The 19,719-nt window shown below is 36.8% G+C and overlaps 1 protein-coding gene across 2 annotated transcripts; it reads left to right on the forward strand.

Moving 5' to 3' along the window:
• Positions 1 to 3,049: 3,049 nt before the first annotated feature.
• On the forward strand, positions 3,050 to 16,761 carry sybl1 (synaptobrevin-like 1). Of its 2 annotated transcripts, none has more exons than XM_051860394.1 (8): positions 3,050 to 3,267; positions 6,326 to 6,496; positions 6,584 to 6,641; positions 6,723 to 6,860; positions 10,729 to 10,819; positions 10,900 to 10,967; positions 11,059 to 11,151; positions 11,301 to 16,761. In XM_051860394.1, exons 2-8 carry the CDS (start codon positions 6,351 to 6,353, stop codon positions 11,313 to 11,315), a joined length of 609 nt encoding a protein of 202 aa, XP_051716354.1. In that variant the 5' UTR covers positions 3,050 to 3,267; positions 6,326 to 6,350; the 3' UTR covers positions 11,316 to 16,761. The 2 variants fall into 2 exon arrangements, with proteins under 2 accessions (XP_051716354.1, XP_051716353.1); XM_051860393.1 differs by having other exon boundaries at positions 14,449 to 16,761.
• Positions 16,762 to 19,719: the final 2,958 nt, after the last annotated feature.

Raw genomic sequence — 19,719 nt, forward strand, 5'->3', positions numbered from 1 at the left:
GCGGTCTGGCAGTGGGCACATGAGCATCAGAACTGGACCACGGAGCAATGGAAGGTGGCCTGGTCTGATGAATCACATTTTCTTTTACATCATATGGATGGCCGGGTGCGTGTGCGTCACTTACCTGGGGAACACATGGCACCAGGATGCACTATGGGAAGAAGGCAAGCCGCCAGAGGCAGTGTGATGCTTTGGCCAGTGTTCTGCCTGGAAACCTTGGGTCCTGCCATCCATGTGGATGTTACTTTGACATGTACCACCTACCTAAGCATTGTTGCAGACCATGTACAATATTCTCTGGTGGCTGTGGCCTCTTTCAGCAGGATAATGTACCCTGCCACAAAGCACAAATGGTTCAGGAATGGTTTGAGGAGCACAACGAGTTTGAGGTGTTGACTTAGCATCCAAATTCCCCAGATCTCAATCCAATCAAGCATCTGTGGGATGTGCTGAACAAACAAGTCCGATCCATGGAGGCCCCACCTCGCAACTTACATTACTTAAAGGATCTGATGCTAACATCTTGGTGCCAGATACCACAGCACACCTTCAGGGGTCCAGTGGAGTCCACGACTTGATGGGTCCGGGCTGTTTTGGCAGCAAAAGTGGACGAACACAATATTAGGAAGGTGGTACAACTTACTTGTGAAATTTAAGGCAATCAGTTTTCACACATTTTTCTACAACTTCAGTTGCAGAAGAGTGGGGACATTTTGTAAAATGTGATAAAAACCTCAATCTGTGATTTGTTAATTCTCTTGAAACTTTTTTTTAACTGACAAAAGTACAAAGAAAAGATTTCCAATGTTTTAACTGACCAACAAAATTGTATTTTGTGAATATAAACAAATTTTAATTTTAATGGCTGCAACACTCCAAAAAAGTTGGGACAGAAGCAAAATAAAAGTGAAAAGATATCCAATATCCAAGTTAAACAGGATTGAGTTTTCTAGGCACAAGCTCATCTCAGATGGTCTAAAAGACAGTGTAAATGTGTGCTGTGGTCAGATGAGTCAATGTTTCAGCTTGTTTTTGGAAAAAAACTGACATCGAGTTCTCAGTCCCAAAGACGAAAGGGACCATCCAGACTTTCATTAGCAACAGGTGCAAAAGAAAACATCTCTCATGGTATTTGTGTCAAGGCGTATTTGGATTGTACAGAGACAAAAACTGCCATCAAGATGACATCTTTTCTGGATAGCAAGACAAAAACAGGCCTCATTCTGCATGTGATACATCAGAGTGGTTTCTAGACTATGGAGTAAATATTGAGCCATAATGAAATAAACAAATCCAGCATTTTGCAAACAATCACAATCTGCTTCACAAAGGAAAACTTGACTTGCAAACAAACAAAGTGAAGTGCAAATACAAAGGTCAGTTTGAGCGAAAACACAGAGGAGTAACAAATATATGTATTGTGTTTTACAAATATAAATAAATGAGCCGACATCATATTTCACAAATAAATACAAACCATCCTACAAATGGCATGTAACCTTTGAACAACTACCAAATCTAGTGCATACATACGCACACCTGTCTGTTACAATTGTAAAGCACTTGTCTTTTTATGGGATCTCTCAGCTTGATTTTCTCACAAATGCAGTTGAGCAATTTCCTCTTCCAAAACAGCAGATGGCGCTTTGCAATGGGTCAATTTATGCTAGACTCACGAGAGAAGCCTCGAAACATGCGTTTATAATAATAAACTTTAAAATAGCGCCTTTAAAAGTTGCATCTCAAAGCGCTTTACAAGAAAATACAAATAAAATGGAAACATGCATCAAAACACATTGAAAGACATATATATATATATATATATATATATATATATATATATATGTGTGTGTGTGTGTGTGTGTGTGTGTGTGTGTGTGTGTGTGTCTTTCAGTGTGTTTTGATGAAGGCTATGTTTCTATCTTTTATTTCCCCTATTCCATTGTGTTTTATTTGTATTTGTATTTTATTGTAAAGTGCTTTGAGATGCAACTTTTAAAGGCGCTATAAAACAAAGTTTATTATTATTATTATTATAAACGCATGTTTCGAGGCTTCTCTCGGGAGACTAGCGTAAATTGACCCATTGCAGGCTAGCGTTTTACCAAAAGCCACCAGAGGCAGACGATTGGTAATAAATCCATTTCATTAAGGGGTCGGGGGACTCCACTCTATTGATGGGTCGGAGGGAAACTTGAAGCCATCAGAGGCAGAAGGTGTCGTTTCTACTAGTGTGTCTTGTGAACATAAGCCCTCTGACTCTTCCATTCAGACAGGGGAGCCCTGAATTTAGTAATTCAAGTAGTCAGGCATAATATTTTTATTTCTTATGCAAATGTTGTAATCATTTTTAATGATTATTTCAATTCCATTTTCTATGTAACGCACTTTGCATGAACATTGTGTATGAAATGTGCTATATAAATAAACTTGCCTTGCCTTGCCTTCGATAATCTGGTTTATTTCTGGTATTTTTGTGTTGGCTAGTAGAAGTTTCGAATGGTTGGTAACTTAAAAATTTAATAGCCAAATTGGCTGGTGAGTGAAATTTTTTATTTTTTTATTTTTTTAGATTTCCCTAACAACCTAAACACACCCATAGGCATACAGAATGGTGCAAAAAAAAAAAAAAAAAAAAATTCATATGGATAATTTACAAGTAATAAATGAGTCCCCTTAAAGGGATAGTTCACCCCAAAAGGAAAATTCTGTCATCATTTATACTCACTCTCAAGTTGTTCCAAACCTGTATGATTTTTTTTTTCTTCTGTCGAACACAAAAGAAGATATTTTGAAGTATATGGGTAACCAAACAGTTAAAGGGCCCCAATGACGTCCATAGTAAGGAAAAGAAAAACATTATAGAAGTCAACTGTTTGGATAACAACATTCTTCAAAATATTCTTTTGTGTTCAGCAGAAAAAAGAAATTTGGAACAGGTTTGGGAAAAAACTTGAGGGTAAGTAAATGATGACAGAATTGTCATTTTTGGGTTAACTATCCCTTTAAACCAAGAACCCCGCCCCGGGCGCGCATATGTGACGCAATACGGAAATCTTTTTGTGGTCGCACGGGTGTGACGTATCGCGGAAAACAGTGACGTTTGTTCATTTCTCTATTTACATAGACCGCTGTTATTTTTAATAGTAGCATTTATTTAGAATTTCAAGAATGTTTGTCAGGCAATGAAAGTACTGTTTATGCCACTACCGTTTAAAGACATCAAAGAGCGGAGCACGAGCGGCTGTTTGATCATCAGAATCTCAGGTACACAAATCATGATGATCGATCATGTCATCAGATCATTTTTTCTAATCCACAATCATTTCTTATCATACTACTCTCATACAGGAAATGGTATTTTATGATTTCTCATCGTTTTGATTCCCTCTAATCCATAATAACTAGACCTATGATTGACAGCAGCTCTCAATGTAGTTCGGTTGCTAACTTAAGCACATGAAAATAAGACACACTTTCCCACATATGACATTTGAAATTTACACATGTCATGTCATTAACTATCTCAGATAGACGTTAAGTCAGATAAACTAAAAGCTCGCAAAGGCAGGTGATACAAATCAAAACACTGTACATGTTTAATGTAACAGTAAATTAAATTGCGACGTAATACTCTCTAATCAACTTAGTAGTAGACATGTTATTCAATACAAAACACATCCAGAGTAAACTAGCCTTTCCAATTATGAAAACAGGCTTGAACAATAAAATCTGACTATATGTAAACAGCAAAAAAGACAAACAAAATTCTTTGAAAAACACATAGGCGTATTATAATAAACTTCAAGCCCCAGAGAGACGCTTTATAATGATTTAATAATGAAATCTGAAATAGATAAATCAAAAAATTAAAAGTTGATTGTTGAAAAGATACTCTTAAGTACTTTGGCATAATGTTTTACAATTATTTTAAAGAATAATAAAAAAAAATAAAAATAAAAAAAAACTAATAATATCTGGGGAAATATCTGTCACTATTATTTTGAATCAAGTAATTGGTTGATTATTTTGACGATTACACAAGTAATCTGATTTTTTTTTTTTTTTTTTTGTGTTAATAAGAATGATTTAAAATAAGAATGAGGCAATAATTGGTTCAAATATCGATTCAAAAGCAAGTAATCATATTGTTTTATTAAACAACACTAATCTAATATACATAATATAAACTTATGTACATTACGTATTATAACAAATGCCTGCAGAGGACGCCAATGGCCTGGTGATTGTTGTTGTTACAATTTACACTACAGCATGATCAAATCCTTGTTTAATATTCGCCAAACAACATTTAATTCAAATGTCCACTTAATCTTTAATATTTGGCCACTTATTTGTGATAGAAATGCTGCAGCTTATTTAACAAGAACATATGGACATCAAAACATGCAAACTCAGTGTGAAGGTTAACTTTTATTTTGAAGTCGCGATAAACACTTCGCATATTTAGAAACATTTTGATGTCTTCTCTTGTGTTGGGGAAGGTTTATACATTATTTGCATTACAAATCTTGTGAAATGAAAGTTCTAAGCAACCCAAACTCTTTCTTAGAAGAAATGTTGTTTTTGTAATGTTTAATCTCAAAGTCGACATTAACCGGAAGCTGCGATAATCTTTTCTTCCCTAATGTCACGTATATCCTTGTGAAACGGCTTCTGGAACAAGAACAAATGTAGAGAGGGTCTTGATTTCTCCATGGGGAATTGATTGGAACGTTGTGGTTTGCTATTGGTGGATCTCATGTGAATGACCGGTTGTCCTGCTCTCGTAAACACATCATCAGAGAAGAGAAGAGATATCACTGCAAGAGGGAGGGGAAGTTATTTTGACCAAAGAGTGAAGCACATGTATTTCAAATATTATAAATGATGTGCACGGATAAATAATTTATAATAAATACTGCAATATTCTTGGTGACTTTAAGAATAAAAGTCTCAGGAACTGGAAAATCTGAAGTATGTGTTGTTGTTGTTTTTTTTTTGTTTTTTTTAATCTGTCACTCAAGTGCACTCATTTGACAGGCACATTTAGTGTATGTAGTATATATCCACCGGGTAATACTCCCAGAGAGACACTGTTTGACCCAAAACACTACATTCTTAAACAGAATTTATTGTCTGCAGGCAGTAAGATTATTCATAATTGTTTGTTGTCTACCAGAAGACTCCCACATTTAGCCATGAGCCATATATGGTTTATGACTATGACACATGACCATGGGCATGGTGTATTTTTTGTTTAGTATGTGAGTTTCACAATGTCTGTAGAATGTCAAACAGTTTCAGTTGTATTTTTTTGAATTATGATTATTCATATTACCTTATTCACAGCATACCTTATTCACAGCAGCGCCATCTTTGATTTTTAACAGGAATGAAAGTGAGGCTGTGGGGGATAGACATACATCTCTTCAGTGGGTTGTGCTGTTACTTAATGTATTTTTGGATTGTTCTGCTAATGAAACACTGCAAAAATATGTTTCCAAGAAATGTCAGTAGATAAAAAAAACTCCACACAACATGAGCTGTGGAAAATTAGTGATCTTGGAGCTTTATACCGCTTTTACAAGTCTGTCCCTCACAGGCTCGCTTTCATACCTGTCATGGTACTGCCCTGAATAAGGTCTGTTATCGAGTCCTGCATAAATTCAGTGTTCCTTGTATTCTATGTCTTACATGAAGATTTAAACCAACCACTGCTGTACTCAAATATGTGATTGGCCAAGCAAAATTTGACATTTTCACATAAAGTTGACATTTAAGTGGATGTATAATAAGTATCTCCCAAAATAAAATTCTAAAAAAAATTCTTTGGTAGTCTTGTGGTGACAAACTCATCTTTTGTTGCCTCAAACCACCATGGATTCAGAATGGTGATTTTTTTCACCCCAAGGCCACAAGTTTGCAGCACTGATAATATTAAACCCACAAAAATCTTGGAATCTTGGAAATTTATTAAGGTAAAAATATTTTGAGGGAGAAATTTGCATTCAAAATCCATGTGCCTTGTCAGACTGAGTGGGCACAGCACTTCTGGCAGGAAGTGACCAAAAATTCCCACAGGTATAATGAGCTTGTTTGTTATTGGTCCTTTGATGTCGACACTTTCTATCATTGCAAAGCATAATTCACCAATATTTTTAGGTATACTGTATTATAAAATGTAAATTGTGATGAAATGTGTTGTATTGAAATAGAAGCACTCTCAGGAATGCGCTCTGCATTTTTCACCTTAACGGTATATTGTGTGCATTTGTGATGTTGTCCATGTTGTCTCACATGTGTTTGTTTGTGAACCATTCAGTGTTCGATCAGGTTTATTTGCGGTGATGGCTATCCTGTTTGCCGTGGTGGCTCGAGGATCGACCGTTCTGGCTAAACATGCGTGTTTCTCTGGCAACTTTCTGGAGGTGACGGAACAGATCCTGGCTAAAATCCCATCAGAAAACAACAAACTCACATATTCCCATGGCAGGTACAACTGACATTGTGCTTTTCAGTTGTGAATGTTTAGTGACGTTTGTCTATTCTGATGTTATGATCCACTTCTGTTGTTTTTCAGCTATCTGTTCCACTACATCTGCCACGAGAGGATTGTCTATCTGTGTATCACTGATGATGTGAGTATCTGCCACGTGAGCATGTAAGTTTTATGGCTCTATGGCTCCACTCACATACTGAGATGTCCGTCTCTCTTGCAGGAGTTTGAGCGCTCCCGTGCATTCGGCTTCCTGAATGAGGTGAAAAAGAGATTTCAGACAACTTACGGCTCACGAGCACAGACTGCGCTGCCCTACGCCATGAACAGTGAGTTTTCCAGCACGTTGGCTGCACAAATGGTACGTGCATCTGCCGTATTTGAACACGTATTTTTAAACACTATTGCCTGTTCATACTTCTCTTTTATGTCTGTGTGGTGAGACACAAAAATGAGGTTTGCGCAAAAGTTAGCTGATCACCAGGGTTGCCAAGTTCTTTTCTCTGAAAAGCTCCAGAACCGCCCTCAAAGGTCTCAGTGTTTCACAAAATCATCCTACATATACAATAGTAAACAGATAAACAGAGCCATACAGGTGCATTAGTTGAGGGTGTAACTTTAAATGCGTTCTTAAACTGTACATAAAGAATGAATTTGCAGTATTTGCAAAAAGCTTTCTCATGGTGAAGTACACAACTTCTGTCAACCAGTTTACTCTGAAAGGCTGCTTTTGATTTTCTCTGCCATCTGGATGCTATTGAAATGACCAAATGTGTTTAAACTGCATTTAAATAAGTAACACTTTAGTATGGGGAACAATTCTCACCTTTAACTAGTCAGGGCCAGAGCACAGATGGTGTGAGGATCCTATTGTAATTGCTCGATCTATTATTCTTCTTCTCCGAAATGAATCGCATTTTTGAGGGCCTAAACATGCTCAAAAACTTATGAAACGTCGCACACGAGTCAGAAGTGGTGAAAATTTACGTCTGATATGTGTTTCAGAATTAGGTGTGGCAAAATGGCTCGATGGCATCACCTACAAAATTTCAATTAAGCGCCTTTCGCGCTACATTTCACATACAAGTATGAAATTCGGTGGACACATGTAACAGCCCCTGGCAGCAAAATCTGAAAACCCAACAGGAAGTGAGATTTTGAAACAGGAAGTTGTTTTAACTCGGGCATACAATGTCTGATCTGCCCCAAACTTCACGTTTTATTAGAATCCTGGCCTGAAGAAATCTACATGGCAATATTCAGTGACAGTCATAGCGCCAGCAGCGGGCAACAGGAAATGTCTTGTTTTACACTAATTTATTCCCTGAAACACATTTAAATATGCCATGAAGTGCCAAACATGCAATACTTGGCTAAGTGCTAATGTATGCGATTAACACCACAAAACAGGAAGCTGTTGTAACTCAGGCATACAATGTCCAATCTGCTCCAAACTTCACGTGTTTGAGAAGAGTCCTGCCCTGAACACATCCACATGACAATATTCAGTTATAGTAATAGTGCCACCCACTGGCAACAGGAAGTGACTTGTTTAACACTGTGATGCACTACTAGCAACATACTAAAATATGCAATTGAGTACTAAACATGCTAGAAACATTCTAAAACATGCTAGCAACACTTAGCTGAATGTGATTAAGCATGCTATTGTTGTTGTAACTCAAGCATACAATGTCTATTCTGCCTCAAACTTCACATGTTTGATAAGTGCCCTGGCCTAACATCTACATCTAGACATCTACACGGCAAAATTTAGTTATAGTCATAGCGCCAACAGCTGGCAGCAGGAAATATGGCAAATACAAATGACTGACATAGTCCTCCTATATCTATATACTTAAATGCATATTACCCACCATGCTCTGTTTTCCTAAAGCCACCGGGTGGAGGTGGCACGGGTGCGAGGGCCCTTTCATCGCTGCTTGCAGCTTTAATTGTTTATTAGCTTGCATACTGGCTGTTTATTAGTACTTATAAAGCACATATTAATGCCTTATTCTGCATTACCATATTCTAAATCCCTAAATCCTACCCCATACCTAAACTTAACTCTACAACAACTACCTTACCTTAATTTACTACTTATTAATAAGTAGTAAATTAAAAGTTTATTGAGGTAAAAGTCATAGTTAATAGTGAATATGTGTTCCCTATACCACAGTGTTACTATTTAAATAAAGCCAAAATGAAAAGAAATGAAAAACGCTTTATTTTTTCCATTTAATTCTGGGTTTTCCATTTTCTGCATTATCTTTTAATGGTTTATTTGGTGGTTTAATGGTTTGGTCTGCCCGATCACTTTTAGAGTAGATTGATGATCCTTGGAAATTCTAACAATTACAATACGGTTTGAGCCCCTAATTATGTTTTTGTGTTATGGTTGTTGTTTCTTTGACTATACATTCCATGACTCACTCAAAACTGTCTTGTGACCCACTTGGGTTGCAACCCACTAGTTGAGAAACCCTGCCCTAGACTACACTACTGTTGGGTCATACAAGTTTAGGATTAAGAAGCCTGTGATTTAGCTTAGAGACCTTATTGAATGCTTTTCACATGACTGTGTTAAGTATTAATTAGAAAAGTGTAGCCTATGGGAAAAAAAGTATGCATTTAGCAGGCACTTTGTAACTTTACACAATTCAACAGTGATTTTCAGTAAACATATGAAACTGACAGAGTAACCCAGCTTCAGAGGCATTAATGCACTGCACTGATAGTAGAAACAAAGTTGAGAAAATTCCAGCTTTTGCTACAGCACAACATAAGTATCCATTGACCAGTGAGTCAGGATTAGTTGTCCCAAAAGCAAACAGTGCTAATAAATACTCACGGTGTGCTGCAGTACTACCAAAAAATAATGATCCTAAGCTTTATCTCTGTAGCGAAATCTCATTTGGCCATACAGTGATTTCAATTTAAATATTGGTGCCCAGGATGCCGTGAGCCCGTAGACTGTAGTGTACACTGTGAGTTTTTAAAAGATTAGCTTAGACTTGTGTTGTAAATAAATGCTCATAAATGGCTGTTGAGATAGTATTCTCAATTATGCGATTATGCACGATTTGGCAGCTCAACTGTATTTTAGTGTATAATTATATATTATTTGAGTATATTTTAATATATAACTATATATTTTATAATATATTGTGATTGTGCTATGATAAACATTTCATTTCATATAAAAAAAACTCTAATCTTTGGCTTTTTAAATCAGTTGCTTGTCAAATTTACTTACATTTTGTATTGAGCAGCTAATTTTTAATGTCTAAGCAGAGCCAACAAATCTATGTACATTTCATCTACCTGACAGAAGTTGAGAAGTGTTTTTCCTTCACTGCTTTACTGTGTAGTAGCACCAAGTCAACTGCTGACGCTTTGGGAGAGAGAGGATGCAGATGTCCTTGCACTGTGTTAGACTAAATTATTGTCTTGATTTGTTCATCTGTTTAGATTATTTGACTAATTCTCACATTATTGTTAAAACAAATTCATATGTAGTGGAATGATTTGTGGGAATGATTGAAACAATACCCACAATCCCATGCTAATTTTTGGGTATCAAATATGATTTTACCTGACATGTACAGGCAAAAAAGACAGGATCACCACAAAATAGTCTCACACAGGCAGACTTTGACCAGCCATTGAGGGCTTTTCGCACTGCACTTAACCCCGTGTTATCGTTGCTCTAAACCCTGCTTTTAACTCTGGGTAGATGAACGTTTCACACTTGTAGAAGCAGGGTTAGCACCGTTTTTCTTTTGTTAGAATGTTACAACTAGATGCTTAGAAACAGACAGCCAATCGCATATCTCATATTGACATGCTTTGGATAGTCAGGGAAATGCTGCGTGTTGCATAAACAGTAGTTTCAGCGTTTTATGGGGAAAAAATGTCAAAAGGTGACAGAAAACATGTCAATTGGAGTGAAGAATATTTGTCCAATCTGGCCCTCAGCCCAAAACTAATTCAACACTGCCATGGCCAAGGACCATTCTCCACTGCAGTGCAAAACATAAATAACTCCTAAAACTAATAATTTCTAAAAATGAATTCTGTCATCATTTACTCACCCTCATGTTTTTTTATGCATTTCTCTATCTTCTGCAGAACTCAAAATAATTCTCATTTTTGAGTAGCTATGCCCAATACAATATTTCTTTAACATGTGTGTCTTTAACATGCATGTGCTTTGCTGTTGTTAGAAACATCACTCAGATCCCAAAGGCTCAGACAGACTGACAGAAACACAGATGCACGTAGACGACTTGAAAGGCATTATGGTCCGGAACATTGGTGAGACTGAATCACTTTAATCACTTATATAAATGCCAGTGAACATTTAAGTGAATATGTGCTGCTTTGTACTACTGTAGATCTCGTAGCTCAGAGAGGAGAGAGGCTCGAGCTGCTCATCGATAAAACCGAGAACTTGATGGATTCTGTGAGTTTTGGTACTATTTCCTGTTTGAAACATATTTGTTTATGTCACTGTATGGTATGTATGCTGATGAATATACCTCTTGTATGTGCAGTCTGTCACCTTTAAAACAACAAGTCGGAACCTGGCCCATGCAATGTGTATGAAGAACCTGAAGTTAACAGTCATTATCATAATAGCCGTGCTGGTAAGTTCTGGAGTTTACAGTAGGTTGAACGTCAGTACGTCACACTGCAGTAATGGACATGCCCAAAAGTGGCACCGCATTAACTATATAGCAAAATACTATATCTCAAGATTTATATTTTTCTTCTAAATTTTCTTCTAAATTTATAGCTATCCGATCAGTGAAAACGCATGAAGTGACCAGGAGTAAACAGGCCCTAACACACCCAATTCAAGTCTTACAGTCTTGATTGATGAATTGAATCAGGTGTGTTAGATGAGGGAGACATCAGAAATGTGCAGTGCTGGGGCTCCTCCAGGACAGGTTTGAGAAGCACTGCTGTAGCCAAACTCACTGAATGCGGCCACAAGAGAAAACTTTATGTAAGATACATACAAAAGCCCAACTGCTTTCCCTGCACCTTCCCTGCAGCTAAACATGGAAGAAGGTTCAGTGATGTTTTGGGGTTTCTTTGCTGCCTTTGGCATTGGGTGCCTTGAACGTGTGCACGGCATCATGAAATCAGCTAAACATTACTATGGAATTTTGTAACACAATGATGGACCCAATGTCAGAAGTTCATTGGTCTTCCAGCAGGACAATTACCCTAAACGCACTTCAAAAAGCACCCAAGAATGGTTGGAGACAAAATTTAAGACTGTTCTAATCCCATTGAAAACAGCAGTTCCGAAAAGACATTTTTGGTAACGCTTTAGATTACAGCCCGCAAAGTATTGCATTATTTAAACAAATTTACAGCATAACTATAGTACATACGTGTAAGTATAAGGGAACAATATGTAAAGTTCTTGGAATAAAGGGGTAACAACCAGGAAAATTAACAAATTATTTATACTGTAAGTATTTTAGATATACTTACGGAAATACTTTATAGGTACACTATAATTACAGAAATGTACACTATAAATTCATCTTAATTACACAGTACTTTGCAGGCTGTAATCTAAAGAGTTACACACTTTGCTAATATGTGAGAAATGATGCAGTTTGCACAAGAGGAGCAGAGGCAAAGAACCACTTGACGTGAAGCTGGGCCTCCACAGAGTATTATCCTGAGAGATTTATCCTGTTTTTACCATGATCACTTGCTAAGTTCAAGCTGTCACTGACTGAATGCTTAACTTTTGTTAGTTATTTTATCTATGAGGTGTTAGATGTAGAGTACAGAAGTAAAATAAAGTGGTGTGTATTTGTTAAAGTGTATTTAAGTGAATTTGAATGAATCAGAGAAAGCGAGTGTATGTGAATTGCCTGCATCTGTTCAGTGTCTTAGATTTGTATGAAGTGTGTGTGATGATCAATCAATGCAGGACCATAGGCCCTGTTTACACCTGGTATTAAGATGTGTTTTCGTCTATCAGATCACAAGTGGACGACGCTAAATACAGGCAAATACGGGATCTAGATCTACTTAGGATGCATCTTAATACCAGGTGTAAACAGGGCCTATGGTCCTGCATTGATGGATCATAGAGATGGTGGTATAAACGGACATGCTCAGGCAGAGTCACCTCAAAGTCGTTCAGTTTTTATTCCAGAGGCGCGCACAGTTACAAAAAATGCCATGCACACCACCACATGAAACATTAGCTAAACATCAACATCATGAAATCAGCTAAACATTACTAAGGAATTTTGGAGCACAATGATGGACCCAGTGTCAGAAGTTTATTGGTCTTCCAGGAGGACAGTTACCCTAAACACACTTCAAAAAGCACCCAAGAATGGTTGGTTTGTGGCACTGGGCAGTCGTCATTAAGACAGCTCACTTTGTTTTTCTATGGCACAGATATGATGATGTGGCTTTTAAAACAGGTGGGTACAGTTGAGCTTTTTAAGGAGGTGTTAAAAATATCTGTAAAAACAGCAGCCAGTTGCACACTGGCTTGAATAGATGCAGTTTATAATCCATTAGAGTTTAGATTCCCTGCCATATCTGATGCATGTCTTGAAGTGCAGTTAAACTGTTATTAAACTTTTGTACTGTAATCAATTAAGTCACCGCGTTAATTTGACTGGAACTATCTGTACATTAGTTTTAACACTCCTTACAGACAATCACATCAGAAATAAAATTAAAAAAATTGTTAATTTTTGTTAGAGATGGCTGAATTGGAGATGGCTGCATGGAGAGGTTCTTGAGACTCCTGCGACTCCAGCAGCTTCAAATAGCTGTCTGCTGCTCAACAGTGCCTTTTTAATACAATTAATTTGTTTGACAGAAACTTTATCTGACTTTATTCTGTGCTCTACAATCACTCACAAATCTTTTGACAATTTGATAGTCTCTATTCAGTTTTTGCAAAATATTAGTTGTTTTAATGCCTTTTGCAAAATGTTGCACCATTTCATGCTTTTCATCTTCAGAAAGATTTTTCTTGCTCCCCATATTTCATGAGAACTGTGACTTGCTTAATAATATAGAACAATCTCTTTAAGTAGGTTTTCCATTTACCTAAGTAGACCTGGCAAACTATTTAATGAACCTGTGTTAGATTGATACAACAAACAAACACTTTCTATGAAAAACTAAAATCTGAATGTTTATTGTACTGAAATCCTCCTGTGTAAGGGTGTAAAGGGTGATTTGATTTAGTTCATAGAAGTTAATTGTTAAAATCTATTTATGACATTATTTTGGAAAGCATCCTCACTTTACAGCATTTTTTCACGAGGGCCTACATTATTTTGTAGTTCTATAACTATGCAGGTAGACTTCTCCAAATTTTTTGAAGATTGTGATATTGCATTTTTTTATGATGTGTGTGAGTCAAGAAAAAAAATTCATTATCATTTATCCATGCTCTGTTTTGCTGTTGCATTGAAGGATTGCAATTAATACTGTTAACTGTCCTCAGTAGTGCTCATTGGTATTTAGCGAATATCTGTGGAATCATTCATGCCACTTTTTGACATCCTCTGGTGTCGTAAAGAGAACATTTTAGTAATGTTTATTATTCTCCAAAAACAGACCTGGGGGAAAAACATATTATTATTATACATTTTATTTATAGGTGCCTTACAAACAAAATAGAACAATCAACATTAAACAAATAATGATTATTGGATACAAACATAAAAGTAATCACATAAAAGCCTGCCTAAAAAGATGGGTCTTAAGGCGAGATTTAAAAACACTGAGTCTTTGTTTTGCACATCCTGTGGCAGCAAGTTCCATAAATGAGCTTCATGACTAAAGGCTTGGGACCCCATAGAAGTATTTAACTGGCTGCATGTGAGAAGGCCAGATGTACAGTAGACAGTGATTCTAAATAATATTTTGTCTTGTCCTCTCAGGTGGTGCTGTATTTTATCGTAACGGCCGCCTGTGGAGGACTCAGCTGGCCAAACTGTCGGAAGCAGTAGTGAACCTTTGATGCTCCCTTAGTATGCAAGACCACTCGTTCTGCCCAACTCACCTCGTCCTTATTGGACTACAGAGACTTACAAACACAGGACAACACTAAACTCCTGCAGTGTTTCCTGTATGGTTCCAAATTATTGTCCTTTCATGTTGTTGCTAATCGTATGGTTTTGATTCTTTCGGTCCTTTTCATAGTGTTGTAATGCAGTTTAACTAGATGGAGAATTTAAAAGAGTAGTCACCCAATAAATGAATATTCCTCAGCATTCTTTTTTTTTTTTTTTTTTTGCAAAACACAGATGTTAAAGGGTTAGTTCACCCAAAAATGAAAATTATGTCATTTATTCACCCTCATGTTGTTCTACACCCGTTCATCTTCGGAACACAAATTACGATATTTTTGATGAAATCCAATGGCTCAGTGAGGCCTCTATTGCCAGCAAGATAATTAACACTTTCAGATGTCCAAAAAGGTACTAAAAACATGGATATTACTAAAAAAATGGATATTTCTGGCCCTTGATTCTGATTGGCTAAGCCGCTTTCGAAGCCGTTGTAAAATTCCCAAAAACATACAGCTGACCGTATTACATAAGTATCGCTGCACCACTGAATGTGTATGTTGCTGCATCTGTCTTAGCAACCACTCGAAAACATATGATTGTTCTCTATTGATTTTGTTCACTGAAGCTTACTGCATTATATAGAAGAGTATTGTGAGAGAGATATAGAGTGACCGAGTGTATTACCTGCATTCAAATTTAGCATTTTCCTTCAGGTCAGTCCTATGTTCATAATAAAAATCTGTTTGAATGTCCGCTGTGATCTTGTCCTTTTAACTTTTAATGGGTTTTCCCATGCCCTGCTGACACCTGGTTTATTGCTTTATTAAAACAGTTCATGTGAGTACATTGGTTCAACCTTAATATTATAAAGCGACGAGAATATTTTTTGTGCACCAAAAAAAACCTAAATAACGACTTTTCAACAATATCTAGTAATGGCCGATTTCAAAACACTGCTTTGAAGCTTAACAAATTTTTTTTGTTTCAAATCAGTGGTTCAGAGCACCAAAGTCACGTGATTTTAGTAAACGAGGCTTTGTTACTTCATAAGTGTTTGGAAATTTCAGTAGGTCACGTGACTTTGGCAGTTTGATACGTGATCTGAACCACTGATTCAAAACAAAAGATTCGTAAAGCTTCAAAGCAGTGTTTTAAAATCGGCCATCACTAGATATTGTTGAAAAGTCATATTTTGTTTTTTTGGCGCACAAAAAGTATTCTCGTGGATTTATAATATTAAGGTTGAACCACTGTACTCACATGAACTGTTTTAAATATGTTTTTAGTAACTTTCTGGGCATCTGAAAGTGTTAATTATCTTGCTGGCAATAGAGGCCTCACTGAGCCTTCAGATTTTTTTCAAAAATATCTTAATTTGTGTTCCGAAGATGAACGAAGGTCTTACAGGTGTAGAACGACATGAGGGTGAGTAATAAATGACATAATTTTCATTTTTGGGTGAACTAACCATTTAATTCATGATGCTCATTTCCATACTATCAAACTAGAAGGAAATTTATTCTGTTAAGTTTTAAAAAGTGCCATAAAAGTTGTCAATATTACTCATGCACCATATGCAGTGTTTTCTGAACCCATATAATAGCTTTGTGTGAGAACCAAAATTGAAGTTGCAACTGACAGAAGATCTTTCCGTCTATCGTAGCACTTAATTCTCATTTGCTGTTGCATCTTAAAGATATTTCACATCCCAATCTGTCACTTTACATGCAGGACACTTTATTGGTTAATTATGAGTATATTAATTAAGCCAGTGGTTACCTACCCCATTCATGTCTTAAAGGAGAAGAGCATAACTGTGATTAAATAGAAATCCATGATTTTTAATAATGAATTGGCACATCTGTTTGATCTTTGTTTTAATTATATTTGGATATATGCTGCTTACAATATCAGAATTTGTAAGTTAATCTTTCACATTTATAGTTTATATTCTACAAACTTAACTAATGTCAGTCACTAAGATGGCTTGTGTTTGATTGATTGAGTAGCATATTTGTTTTAAAGTCATCTTTATTATGCAGTATCCATGTGTGATATTGTTCATGCAGCACAGAACTAGTCTAATTCACAACTTACATGTTTTTGGGTGAATCTGTCAATAACATGTTTCATGCCAACATTAAATAAAGAGGAAACTATATTGTGCATAAAGAAAATGAATACGATTTAGGACCATTATTATTTTGCATTATGACATTTTCCTAAAATCACCACAAGAAATAAAAATCATGTAGAAGCTTCTAGTACATACATAAAATACAACATCTACACAGAATAATAAAATAACATGTATAGAATACAGAATACCATGGACAGAAGACCTGCTATACATGCGAGTATTGAATGTAACGTGCAGAAATGGCAAGAATATGTACAGGCAGTGTGAATGCATTTGATTTTACATAATGTATTTAAGATTAAAGTGCTGTGAAAGTTTTTTTTGGGTTTTTTTTTTTTTTTTCCCAACATAGGACATACAAATGATACTTGTACATTTTGTAATTGTGTACAGCTTAAATAAACAGAAATGTTCATATCTTGTATGGAAAAAAATTAGTACATCCTACATTTATTAATTAATTATTTGTGTAACACTTTCACAATCTATGTTGTTTCAAAGCACTTAGACAACAGTGACTGTGGCAACAAGGAAAAAAAAATCAATAAGATGTTTAAAGGGTTAGTTCAGCAAAAAATGAAAATGCTGTCATTGGTTACTCACTCTGATGTTGTTCCAAACCCGTAAGACCTTCATTCATTCTTCGGAACACAAATAAGATATTTTTTATGAAATCCGTGCCACTTTCAAGGCACAGAAGTAAAGACATTGTTAAAATAGTCCATGTGACTACAGTGGTTCAACCTTAATGTTGATGAGAATACTTTTTGTGTGCAAAAAACAAACAAAAATAATGACTTTATTCAACAATTACTTTTTTTCCATGTCAGTCTCCTGCGCTGATCACGTAGTAATCACAGTGCAGCGCTTCCAGGTTCTACGTCATAACGCTAATATGAAGCTATAAAATGCCCCAGCGTTACAAGTTCATTATCAGTTCGCTCCCTCAAACTGCTTTTTGACTGATATTTGACTGACTTATTATATGCCTACTTCTGTATTCAGATAGCCCTCATCATGAATGTTTCTGAGGTTGCTTCATAGGCACATTGTGCCGATTCGCAGTCCCTACAAATGAGCAAACAAAAATAAGTGGAGTTTGTGTGCTGAATGATCTGAATGATTGGCTGATCATGTTTCATTTAAGGAGTGTGTTTGCTGTCATTCACCCATGGTGCTCAGCTAGGTCCAGTAGCTCAGTGGTGCTGTGACGTAAGCAAGTGCCACCACCACCGCTTTGCTCTCATACACTCATGACGACAGCACCAAGACTGTCTGCTCTCTTATATCTGTTTCTCATATCCCTCTGCTCAACAGTAATTGTCTTTGTGTTCCAACCAGCCTGCTGTGCAGCACATTAGGTCAAGATATATCTATATGTATACACTAAGAGCTTCAGAATGGGAGCTCCTCCTGCTCTTCCTTACTCTCATAGTATGGCATCTCCCTGCCTTTGAGTGGCGAGTTGGCTTGTTTTAAGCACAAAGTGCTTTGGCCTTGGTCATGTTATACGGAAGCGCTATCAAAGCATTCATTCAATCAGTGCACTGAAACAGACCTTCACGCATGAGTGGCCAAGGGACTGGATTATGTCAGTGGACCTGAAATATGTCTATTTTTTATGGGCATTTGCTTATCTCAGTAATGTGGTGTAGAACATGGGACAAAGGCCTGGTGGAAATTTGCCCCGTGTCAATCACTTTGTCTTTTATGCAAGAGTACTCTGCCCTCCATGCTGTATAGCCACTATAATGGCATGGCACCATCATATTTACAATAGCCCGGCCGAGTGTCCTGGCAATAATAATTTAGAATGGCACAAGAAGGGTAATATCCTCTCATCCCTCTACAATACCAACTTGTGCTGAGCACTGAAAAAAAAAAACGTATAATGAGGCTTACACTTAGACGTGGTTATGGACCTAAGTGCTCTCAATGCCATTCAAAAAGCTAAGAAAGGCTTTCCGATGTCAAAGCAGACGCTTTCTCACTGAATAGTAGAAGACATCTGTCTGGATTATGCTTCCTAGAGGGCGAACTGCCTTATCGGTGTTTGTGCCCACTCCTCTAAGGGTTTGGCTGCATCTTGGGCTTGGTCTTAGATATGTCTACAGAACATTTGTCTAGCAATGGGATGGTCTTTGCAAAATACTTTCATTAGATTCTCCTGCATAACCTTGAGATCCCTTCTTTTGCACCACATGTGCTGTCTTTGTAATGGGAGATGGGTGAGCCGGCTGAAAGAACTTGTGGCCATGCCACAAGTTGGTGCAGAAGATATTTTAAAGATGGGGGCTAAGCTTGTTTTCATTGTCACCATTGAAGTTTTCAAACTCTCCAAATTCACTTCTTGCAGAACTTCCTTGTTTCTCTCTTTAGAGCTTCAGAGTCTTGAGAGAGCAACTTTACAACTCCATAAAGTTTGACTTAGCTTAGCACATCTTGGGACCGTAACCTTGAGCCAGGACTGGAACAGGAACTGGAGCCTGGAACCAGAAATGGAAACTGCAGCAACCCAGAAACTGGAACCATTCTCTCAGAGACAAGTCTTTTAATCTGTCCTGAGAAGGAGGGAAATGCAAATTGGCATCTTTCAGATCTAGTGTTTTAATTGGCTGATGCTGTCAGAGGTGGCCACTGGATGGCCCCTCTCTTGCATGAGGTTCATTTGCATAGCTTAAAGTTCATGTTTAGAAGAATGTCTTTAAGGTTTTTCCTGTGCATAATTCACTTTCCAAACCAATTTCAGATTAACCTAGGCATCGTGCTGAAAACATAAAGACCAAACATCACTGGTTATGTTGAACTTTTACCTATGCATTCATGTACAGTGCATGCAGAATTATTAGGCAAGTTGATTTTCTGATAATATTTTATTTTCCAGGCACATCTTATCAATTCCAAACCACATTAATCTTAATAACTGCTATTAATTTTGTATTTAATCATTTAAAAGTTATATATTGTTCATGAAGACTGGAAATGAAAAACGCCTTATA

The sequence above is a fragment of the Ctenopharyngodon idella genome, chromosome 14 (genome assembly GCF_019924925.1).
Source record: "Ctenopharyngodon idella isolate HZGC_01 chromosome 14, HZGC01, whole genome shotgun sequence".
Taxonomy (NCBI): Eukaryota; Metazoa; Chordata; class Actinopteri; order Cypriniformes; family Xenocyprididae; genus Ctenopharyngodon; species Ctenopharyngodon idella.